Consider the following 11,053-nt stretch of genomic DNA (forward strand, 5'->3'; position numbering starts at 1 on the left):
TGCTTGTATTGGTGTCATGTGATGGTCAAAACATTAGCCTGGGTATCCTATGTGGCTCAGTCGAAAATCTACTTCCAGTATCTAGTTGTCTGCAAAGACCAGATAGATAGTCCAATTATGACATCCTAAACTTAACGCTCAGGACAAGGATAAAATCCATGAATATCAATCCCAACGATTTTCGGTATATCATTGTGTAACATAAATGTGATTCAGACCGAGCTTCTCTGTAGCACATGGCCATGCAGGTCTCCTTGGGTTGTAGGCTGTGGCTCATGCCCGAGGAGGTTCACGATTCACCATCCCGAAAGAAGCAGAGTTTCCGCCGCCGCGGTTCTCTCCCGGCCTCCCCTCAATGCGGAGCACCCCGGGACTGGAACTCGGTCCCGCTCTCACTTTACTCTCTTCCTTTTCCTCGCTCTCTTTTCGGTGGGGAAATCTGACCAGAGCATGAAACGTGATCGCGGTTGCGCGACATCACCTTCTTCCTCCCTGCAGCTCGGCACGGATTCACTGGTCGATTCAAACAAATGCGTCTGATTTACCAATCGCTGGAGTGATTTTCAATGTCTGCAGTTCGCCATCGAACCTGCTCCTTCGTGTTCCCACCTACAGCGACACCCGCAAGTCGGAGTTTGCGCAACCGCTTTGCGACAGGCCAGATCAACAGCGATCGATGATAGAGGACGGTGCCGGTCGAACGGGCTCGGTCCCGGATAATCAACACCGTAATGGAGCGATGGAGAAGGGGAAATTGAACCTGGTAGAAGGAGACTCTGTGAAGATGGAATCGGGCTCGAAGAACAACGCTTCACCACCTTTGAAAAGTGAAAGTGCCACTGCGGGGCCTCACTCCAGCCCGAAGAAGCGTCGCAAGGTTAATCATGGTAAGAACGGCCTCCCTGCCATGCATCTTGCAAGGATCATGGTCGCCACGACTCTTCTGCTTCGCGCTATTAGAGGCTTTCCGACCACGTTGCTGACCATTGTGCCACGCCTTTGCAGCATGCGTCTATTGTCGACGATCGGTAAGCTAAGCCCATGTTCTTTCTGAGTGATCTTGTAGACCCCAGATTTCGTCTTCTTCGGCAACGGAGATCTCAGTTGTTTGGGACGGACCTTTCTACAAGAACTCATTTGCTAACGGTAGGGTACCTGCTCACGTGGTACAGCATATGACCTGCGACTCGGTACGACGTTCTTGATCTATTTTCTTCCCAGCTTGCTCTCGTGCAACATTCTGCAAGCTTCTTCCTCTTCAATAGGAATCTCTGCTGACTTCCTTGTTTTTGTTCTTCATGGGATAAAGGAACGGCCGTGCACGCGATGTATAAAGCGCAACATCGGCCACCTGTGCCATGACGAACCCAGAGAGCCTTCGAAACGAGCGCGGAGCGAACACGAGTTTTCAGCGGCTGATGAGGAGGGCCAGTCGAACAATGAGTATGCAAATGTTCAAGGTATGCCTAGAAACGTCGATATTCAAGATGCTGCCGGTCAGCAATTACTTGCCGATGGAACAATCGCCCTTCCTCCTTCGTCTGTGAACTCCGTGCAAAACAACAACATCCCCTCTTCTTCAGCGCAAGGCATGGGCGCCAACTCCCAACAGCGTAAGCTCTGTGGTGGCTGCCTGTGGTCGATCTGGCGAGCGCTAATATCATTGGGCAGTGCTCGGTTACAATGACTGGCTTGGAGGACAAAGCCAGTTCCAGGATATGCACACTTTTCACCCTTCATACATGTTTAACGCCCCGGAAGTTACCAACGAATATAATCTTCTCGGCGACTTTCTCAGTAGCAGCCTGCTCGACGACGGTGGGATGTTTCAAAATGACAATTTACATGGACTTTACTCCGACCCGACATTAATCAATTCTATGGCAACGCTGGACAATGGAACGCTGGTACAGCAAACCCAGCCTCCACAGCCGGCTCAGAACCAGCCAGCAACGGGCGACTCTATCCAGGGTTCGAGCTCAGTGGTGGTGAATGATAAGGCAAGGGAAACCTACTATATGACCGCAGCAGATCCATCAGGATCTGATCCTCCGGAAGAGCGAATGAACAAGCTTCTCAAGGCCAAATATGACGCTGGCCTTTTGAAACCTTTCAACTACGTCAAAGGATACGCACGTTTGAATCAGTACATGGAGAAACATATGCAACAGGCGTCCCGCCAGAAGATCCTGCGCCAGCTGGACAAATTTCGACCGAAGTTCAGGGAGAGAATGCAGAGCCTGACCGATATAGAACTTATTCTTGTGGAGATGTGGTTCGAGCGAAGCCTGATGGAGTATGACCGAGTATTCGCCAGTATGGCCATCCCTGCTTGCTGCTGGAGGCGAACTGGAGAGATTTTTCGTGGTAACAAGGAGATGGCGGAACTCATCGGTGTACCGATTGAGAGCCTACGAGATGGCAAACTGGCTATCCATGAGATCATTGTTGAAGACCAGCTTGTGAGCTACTGGGAGAAATTTGGTGCCATTGCGTTCGATAATACCCAGAAAGCAATGCTCACGAGCTGTACATTGAAAAACCCGAACTCAACCAACTCTACCAACGGAATTGCCTGTTGTTTTTCTTTTACGATACGAAGGGACAACCATAATATGTAAGTACTCCTACAGCGTTTCTTTCCAGAGTCTTGATCCCCACTAACATCAAGAATAGTCCCTCACTCATCATTGGCAACTTCTTGCCATCACAACGAAAAAGTAGATGATCATGCATCTCGATACCTCATCCGACAGGGGAGTTTTCAGTGAAAAGGGCCATCACCAAACCAAAAAATAATTTAGATGCCTTTGGTACATACGCCTCATGTCTATTCCAATTCTTCGTTATTATCTTGTCAGCGGATTCAGATTTGTCACCTGGGAAAATTCTATATCCTCTTCGCAACCACAGAGCACTATTGAAGGAAAGATGTAGCATAGCATTCCAGGCCTTGTTGAGAAATTGGCCATTATCATTGATATGAAGTGAAATCATCTCGCAGATTACTTTGATCGAGGGTTGAATCCGGACTAGTCTGGTCAGGTGCAGGCCCTGTTTCCCCTTTGGGCACCTCCAAAAGTCCATGGTGCTTCTGTATCAAATGAACATTCTTGTCAATGTCTCGGTAAACGGATTTGCATCAATTTCGCCTCACGGGCAGAGAAACTCCTAACAGCTACCCTGGTTCAGCATGGCGACTATTTCATCCGAAGATCCCCGTGAACAAGCGGCCGGCATTCTAGGTAAGCCGGCTTTATAGTAGAGAGTTTCTGTCATGACCATGACTCTGACGATTCTTTTTCCATTTTGTTTATCAGCAATTGCTGCAGAATACCAAAATCGGCTCTCAGATGCCAGGACAGCTCAGAAAAGCTTGGTAGTAGATGATTTCATCGGAGGTCTAGATGACTGCCTCAGCGAGCTGCAGCTGCCCTTGTTTGCAACGGTCCCTTCGCCTACTATTCGTTGTCAGATGGACACAAATGGAACGAGATTGTGGAACACGTGCACACAACTTATGGCGGCTCTCACTGATAAATCCCGACTGAAGGTGTTGAGCAAAGGTGCCTACCCTACCGCGTACTGTGTGCTTCTTTGAGCTTCAGTGACAGCCATACAGTAAAAGCACTCGCATTCGCAATGCTCGAGTATGCCGCACCCAACCATGATCAAGGTAAGTATTAGTCGAAAGACAAGTTGACCATATCTCAGCATAACGCAGGAAATTATCGATGCCTAGAGCTTGCTTTGAAAGCAGCCCGCACTTGCATGGGCGAGTCCTGGTCTCTTGTTTCAAGCTCCGAATTGCATGCTGATGCCTGAAGCAGAGCAGAGACATCTGGATCTGAGTCAGAAGATTATCGAGGTAGCAGCGACACGCTTAGACGCTTTGTCGGGTACCCAGATCGATGAGCACAGAAGACAGGGCTTCACTACTGAGTACTACATGCTGCGAGTCTATCTGGTATGAGACTTCCGAACTGGCTGTCGCATGGCTAACAGATGAGTTAGTCATGGCTTCAAGGTAGACCTGATATTGCAGAGCATTTATTCTCCAAGGTCCCAGTAGGTGGTTGTCATGAAAGCATTATGGATGTGTGCTATGAACAGGGTGCTCAAGCACTTTCAAACTGCCAGTACGAAACGGCAGCACGATGGCTTGAAAGAGCTTTCGACTCTTGTGAGTTGATTGGGAGGAATATCCAGGAACCTAATCAGAGTTTGAGCGACAAGAGGCTTCTAATATTGGTTGACTTTGGTAGGATTTTCTATCATGTTCATCAATACCGGCTAACCTTCAGCAGCACGTGCGAATCTTCATTCTGATTCTATTGATGCAAACGATTGTCTTGTCAAAGCATTGAAGTGGCTGAAGAGTGTAAGGCAACTACCGTATGTTGCTTCTCTTTACTAACGACACGAAGATCGATCAGAGAAGCTTTGATGCTCTCGTTCTTCAGCTCGAAATTCTCTGCAAAGATGGGATCCTGGACTATGATGAATATGGCGAAAGTAAGAGATCACTTAAAAACCATGGCCGAGGATTCTTTCTATTAACAAATCTCAGCCCTCGATGCCACTCTTGCAGCTATGAGGCTAGAAGAAGCTGAAATCAAGATGTAAGTAGCTAAGCCAGTTGCAATTGCGTAATTTCTAAAGGTGAAACAGAGTTCTTTACTTCACACACAAGGTCAAAAACCAGAGGTAGGTCATGGAAAACTAATGGCTACCCTCATAAGGTTGACAACATAGGTTTGCACTCTTCCTAAAAACAATTAAAGTCTTATTATACGATAAACTTGCTGCTTCGGTCCAAAGAGCGTGGGCAGAGCGGGTCTTCGTGAGCCTGGTTTGGGCATCAGTTCAATCTGAATCCCACACGCCCCAAGACTTTGATATGTTGAGAGAGGCATCTCAAAACTTGTTCGAACTTTGGCAAGAGCCTTTGGGCGAAGAGGCAACCAATGCTTGTCTGATTGTAACTAGAACTGGTCAGTCAATTTGTTTCGCGCTGGCTAACGGTTGATGCAGTTGATCTGGAAGCTCATTGATAAGGCAATGTCCAAGAAAGATTACTCAAGAGCAGGAGAATATTGCCAGCTCCTGCTAGAGCCGCCTTTGTTCAACATGAATCAAGACAGCAAAGACAAACTTATGGGGTCAGTGATGGCGAGTTTACCGATGTTAGCGACATGGCAAGAGCTGATTTGGGTCAGGACATTTCTCTCTTGTGCCTTGAACAGCGTAGATCAACACGGTATTCTTCAAGCATGTGGCCAGAGCCTCGAAAGATATAGTTCATCCCCTAGAACACTATACATGACGTTCAAGGTGGCTCTAAGGTTCAATGACTATTCTCTAGGTACGTTGTCACGAAGGAATCTTTGGCACACGATCTAAGTTGAATAGTGTCTGCATGTCTGAGGTCTTTGAGTCAGCTGGGAACAGAGGCAAAGACATATCTCTTGTCCTGCGTTGCGGAGGCCCGCCACGAAGGCAACCCCCGAATGGTGTCTGAGAGTCTCAGGCAAGTGATGGAGAGTCCAGAGAAGGATCGACCAGAGGGAGTGCACATCCCAGCGCTTTATCAGTATGTTCCTTGAGTATTGGTACTTCTAATGAACTAATTTGGTACATATCCGCGTTATATCTGGTTTCATCTCAGCTTGGGAATGTTGAAATACAAACGGTACCAGTTTTAGCTCAAATAATCTCTATACTAGAGAGAGGTGAGTTTAAAACTAGCCTAAGAGTCATATGCTAAGCCACAGCAGCTTTGATGGATGTCCTCAAAGAAGAGAGGCGTGCTCAATTCTCCAACATCGACCTTGGATGGTTTGCCAGCATGAGTTACAACACAGCCCTTAGCTTGCGGGGGAAAGCCTGTCCAAAGCAAATCTTACAACTGCTAGAGTTTGCCACTAAGGTGAGCCTGTTATAGTATGTTTTGCTTTTATGTTAGGGTCTGATAGGAAGACAGTTCAGAGACTTGTGCTGCCAAAAGGCCGATGCTGAGGGAGAATCCAGCCTACGGCAACCAGGTCTATGTTACGAATTCTTTCTATCTATTCAACTAATGATTGACTCTCGTGACCAATCTCCCGAGTGTGCAAAGGTTCGTTCGAGATTGTGAGTCTGGAGCATTATGGCTGACATTCGCCCGCAAAAGAATGTATATGAGCGACTCCGTAAATCAGTCCAGCGCTTCGAAGCCCATATTCAAGGGCCGCTAAGAACCTGCATTACCACGACCGAACAAACGAAATTGCTCTACAAGCATCGCATCATGCTCTCCTTTGATTTCGAAGCAGCCGTCTCCCTGGAACACTGGGATGATGTCCCTCGCATTGTGGACAGAGCGAATCCAATCGTCGATGACAAACTCTGCTCAGTGTTCATTGACTGTATCCTCCGCTCTGCAGCTCCAGCATCAAACATAGTTCAGGTTGTCAAGGTCTGCATGTCAACCTCTGAGCCAGTCCCTCTCCAGCCAAGAATTCTAACAAAGCGTAGCACATTATATGTACATTTCACACTTCCCCCTCTCCATATCTCGACCCCGAGGCCTTCCGCAGAATGCTCCCACGGTATCTACGCTGCCTCTTCCAGCTAGCGATGGACGCATCAGACTTCCTGCTTGCCGAGTCTGTCCTCGATCAAGCCATTCTTCTAGCCAGTGACAGCTCGCACTCTCCAGACTCCGAGTCTGGTTACCCGCGAGAAGAACTCGATTGGCTGGCAACTACTGCGTTTAATCGAGCTGTAGACTTCTATCTCGCCTCTGCGGACGAGGATTGTCGACGGTGGGCGGAGAGTGCCTTTGCTTTGGCTGACCTAGTCAAGACTGATGGCGGCGCGCTGGGGAGATTGCTGCGGCACAACTTTGCGAAGCTCTCGTGAAGAATTTGATACAGCTTATAGGTTGTTATTTCTTTTCTGTCATATATTTATTCTTCTACTCGGACGTTTGGGAGTATTATGTTAGAAGGAGTTCGACTTAAAGAAGTCACCGATGTTGTTGCTCCTATGTCTGGTTCCTGAGATATATATCGGCAACTCACCCAAAAGCTTCAAGAATGTTGATCATTACCTCAATGGACGTCAATAAACATCTCAAATTGCATTCGTTGCATTTAGAATTCAATCAAGCACATAACCCGCTGATAAAAAAAAAAATCAATCCCATAAACCAAGGTGTAGTAGAATGCAAGTTAAGGACTCGAACGAGCCCCGATAGTCCGCCCCAAGAACTCCTCTAGATCTTCGACCGTCGCGTGAAACAGAATCGAAGATGGGAATGCACATCCGACAAAAATGCAGGATCAAGATTTGCAATGCCGGGGGGCGTCTTGGATTGTCCCAGAGAAGAGCGGCAATACCACGAAAATGCAAAAAAAGAAAAGGGGAATAGATGAAGATAGTAGTTGATAAGGGGGAAAAAAGAAATAGGCAAGTCGCTAAAACAATAGAAATATCCCATCCACTTATTCACTCGCCATTATCATGAGAACATAGTTTAATCTTTCTTCTTTTATTCGTTGGAGAGTGGTATCCCTAGATTCGACCGGAGGCCGGGGACATGCGATGGGAGACGTGTAAAAAGGGCTTCTGTTTTCCCTCACTCTCCTTGCCGCTGCTGTCAGTTTCTGTTTCTGCATCATTGCGTGATTTACTCCGAGAGGCTAGAACCCGAAGGGTGAGATCCAACTCACGCTCCAGTTCCTTTTGGGACTGGAGATTTTCTGTGCAGCTGTGCAACTTTCTTCTGTAGGCCTTCAATGTGCGACATATCTGCTCAGTAGATGTGTTCAGGCCTCCAATTTCGCTCCTAGAGGTATTCTTGCCGCGGGAGTGGAAGTCCGAAGGGGAGTGGCGTGTGTTATTGCTGATGTTACTTGGCTTCTTCCCGGGCGCCGACTTTGGGGTTGGGGATGGTGACCTTCGCAACTGCTGTAGGCGAGACTGGGAGGTGGGTGATCGACGAGACGTTGAAGAGGAGAGCGAAGGTGTTGTGGGTGCTACATTCTCGTTTTTCAGGGACGAGGATGTGAGCGAGAATTTGGAGGATTTGCGAACCAATGACCGAGAAGGGGGGCGCACAGGAGTTGGAGTTCCTGTGATGTTTTCTTGCCGCTGAAACTCGGCGAGCTCACTTCTAGACAAAACCTTGCGCAAAGGTGGTCTGGAAACAGTCAACTCCTTCAAACCAGCACGAATGTCTTCTTCTCCGCTGTTAGTCTGAATCGAATCCTGGGATTGCTGCGGTTGCACCAGCAGATTCCATATCATGACGACTCCGTCCATACCAGCACTAACCACCGTTCGGGTGATAGTCTCTCCAGGAGATCCAGGCTCTTTTTGTAGTAAGCAGACATCACTGACACCTTCTGCATGTCCGAATTCGGCAGTCAAAAGCACTTCTCGATCCATGTCATACACGCGGATTGATTTGTCAGTGCCCGATACTCCAACAAGCAACGTAGGACTTTGACCAGGAATCTCGGCGGCCATGGTCAAGGAACTCATGACAACAGTATCGGCTGATTCAGCATCAGTAGTCTTGAATAAACGCATGTGCTTCCCAGACTCCATATCATATTGCTGTATCCAGCGGTCAACGGTGGATATGATGAGCATGTTGGAAGCGTCCGTGGATGGAGCAATAGACAACGGTGATGATTTCAGTATGATATGTTTCGATATCAGATAGGCAACGACTATTTCGCCATTGATCTCGCGCGTCATGCGTTCCCTGATGATTACCGTACGGTCCGATGAACAAGAGAGAAGTTTTTCACCATTGTTAATAAAAAGCAGCTGGTTAACGGAGCCCACATGGTCGTCCATGGTTTGAACCAGTTCCAAGCTCTCTGCGCTGCTGCGGAAGAGCTGTACCGTTCGATCTCGGCCGGAGCTAGCAATTAGACACGAGTCGGTGGCCTGTAGGAGAGCCACATCGGTAATTTCACCTCCATGGGCTCGAACCTGATTGACACATTTCCAAGTCTTCCCCAGGAAGACGCTATCAAGAAAGAATCAGTAACCAACTCTCACTGATCTGTATCTGCGGTGAAATAGGAAGCTGCATACCTCAGGACCCCAAGTTTGTCTCCAGAGATGAAAAGCTCTAGATCTTCAGTTGCCCTCAGAATCTTAAGTTCGTTTGTATGGTTTTCGTCAGCGCCTGCAGGCTGCTCCAGAGCGACTGTTCTGGATTCTCGACACTCGCCGTTCGTATCCCAAAAATGCAATGTTCCCTGCGATGACCACGTGAAAAAGTCGGCTTGGAGCCTATTGGGTCTTGCAAGTGGAGAAACACCACGAACGGCGTCCCTATGAGCCGAGATCGCGAGTGGCAGTTGAGATTGCTCGCCATCATCACTCATTGAATCTACTTCATATATGCGGATTTCCCTGCCCGAATCGACCGTCACCAGATGAGATCCCAGAGAAGCCATGCAAGTGACCGAAGGCCCTTTGGATTTCTGCCCCGCCGAAGTACGACCCGAGGCACCTGGTGAATGAGGCCGTGATGGTCGAAGTATCTCGATTGGCAATCTTTGAATTCTGTTTTCCAACCCGCCCACCCATATACAATTCTGCTCCAGGTCGGTTGCTAGAGAGAGAATGCTGAATCCAACATACTTGATGAGGGATAGTCGCACAGTTCCCTCGGTATCTTCCACGTGGCAGAGAGCACCGTCCTCCGTGCCCACCACAGCCTCGTTGTCTGATATGCTTGCTACGCTCGTGAAGGTGGAGCTCACGAGGTCTTCAAGGACACAATTTCGCCCAGACAGCGCTTTCGGGGCCCCTGTAGGGGAGTTGGTTGTGGAGTCTGCATTCAGACGCGACTTGACTGGAGATACGGGTCGCGCTTCCAAAAGCCTCCAAACCTTCACTTGTCGAACGCCGACGCTACCAGATGGATCAGCATTTGGCAGCAATCAATACGGCTCAGTGCCAACAAAAGAACATACGTGATCAAGCTCTGCCCCATCCAACACAGTTGGCGGACTATAAAGGTACATTTGTTTGTTGAATGTAGTCTAGCGGATCCGGTCTTTAGGTTGACAGCCCATACGAACAGGAAGCCGTCATTCGCATCGCCAAGGGTAGCCAGGTATTGCGAGGTGGGACTGAAGGCAAGGGCGCGAATGCCAAATGTGTGTTCGGTAAGAATTGACAGGGGAATCTCTGAGGATCCATCCTTGGCCGTCGAGAAGATGAGAACCCGGGGATTGTAGCCAGTCTAATCTCGAGTTAGCCGCCTACTCACACCTTTCCCAATTTTATATGGATGTTGCAACCCACCTCTCCAACCGCGAGCATCCTTCCATTCGGACTGATCGAGACGCTCGTTACTGCCTTGATCCTCTCCCGAGAAGACCAGGAACGAGGACTGTTACTCTCCGCCAAGTCACTGGACGGTGAACCACTGCTTACTGCATTGTTCGCTTTGAGGCTGGGTACCGATCTCGTGCGGGGGTCGGGTGTGGAAGGCGGGGTGGACTGGTTGTAGAAGGATGTAATCGGGTTGACGCTGCTCGCAGAGGGGCGTGCTTTGAAGAACCGCTGGGTGACACGGTTCTCATCGTCCAACTCCGCTAGAATCGCTGCCGAACCTGCACATAGCGCAAATGATCTACTTTGAACGTGACTCGAGAAGCCGTTCGGATTGGTAGTCGTCGTGCCGATGACAGTCTGCAGGGAGAGGGAGGACTGGTGCAGCGAGGTTTTATTGGGAGATCGTGCTGGAGCTCTTAGACCAGGCGAATTCGATGGTGTAATCCTGATGGACGAACCCGGACCACCATTTCTGCTTCTGACCGTCATCAAGGAGCCACTCGCCATTCCATTCAGAGCTGAGAGTGGGTAGCAACGTTCACGCTCGCTTAAAAAACCACAAGAGAGCTCGATTGCATTTGTCGAGACCCTGTAGTCGGTATTGTGTGCCTGAGGCTTCCGCCAGTGAAACCATCCAGCTATGTTTCTGTTTGTCCGGCTGTGTATGTCAAGGTACAGTAGAGGAGGAAATAAAGTATGTAAA

The 11,053-nt window shown here is 48.7% G+C and overlaps 4 protein-coding genes across 4 annotated transcripts; 3 read left to right on the forward strand and 1 right to left on the reverse strand.

Annotated features, from left to right (window-relative positions):
• Nucleotides 1-355: 355 nt before the first annotated feature.
• On the forward strand, nt 356-2,621 carry acuM (gluconeogenesis transcription factor RDS2; the record flags this gene model as incomplete). Its single annotated transcript, XM_001275510.1, has 4 exons — nt 356-429; nt 499-1,028; nt 1,173-1,613; nt 1,672-2,621. 4 exons carry the CDS (start codon nt 356-358, stop codon nt 2,619-2,621), a joined length of 1,995 nt encoding a protein of 664 aa, XP_001275511.1.
• A 1,196-nt stretch (nt 2,622-3,817) lies between these two features.
• ACLA_071190 (uncharacterized protein) lies at nt 3,818-4,626 on the forward strand (the record flags this gene model as incomplete). The annotated part of the gene is made up of 4 exons (XM_001275511.1): nt 3,818-3,967; nt 4,073-4,183; nt 4,428-4,515; nt 4,571-4,626. 4 exons carry the CDS (start codon nt 3,818-3,820, stop codon nt 4,624-4,626), a joined length of 405 nt encoding a protein of 134 aa, XP_001275512.1.
• Nucleotides 4,627-6,148: 1,522 nt separating this feature from the next.
• Nucleotides 6,149-6,903, forward strand: ACLA_071200 (uncharacterized protein; the record flags this gene model as incomplete). The annotated part of the gene is made up of 2 exons (XM_001275512.1): nt 6,149-6,526; nt 6,613-6,903. The coding sequence occupies 2 exons, from the start codon at nt 6,149-6,151 to the stop codon at nt 6,901-6,903; spliced, it is 669 nt and encodes a 222-aa protein (XP_001275513.1).
• A 654-nt stretch (nt 6,904-7,557) lies between these two features.
• ACLA_071210 (WD40 repeat domain-containing protein) lies at nt 7,558-10,839 on the reverse strand (the record flags this gene model as incomplete). Its single annotated transcript, XM_001275513.1, has 4 exons — nt 7,558-9,025; nt 9,094-9,921; nt 9,984-10,255; nt 10,318-10,839. The coding sequence occupies 4 exons, from the start codon at nt 10,837-10,839 to the stop codon at nt 7,558-7,560; spliced, it is 3,090 nt and encodes a 1,029-aa protein (XP_001275514.1).
• Nucleotides 10,840-11,053: the final 214 nt, after the last annotated feature.

Source organism: Aspergillus clavatus, genomic scaffold, assembly GCF_000002715.2.
Source record: "Aspergillus clavatus NRRL 1 1099423829791 genomic scaffold, whole genome shotgun sequence".
NCBI lineage: Eukaryota > Fungi > Ascomycota > Eurotiomycetes > Eurotiales > Aspergillaceae > Aspergillus > Aspergillus clavatus.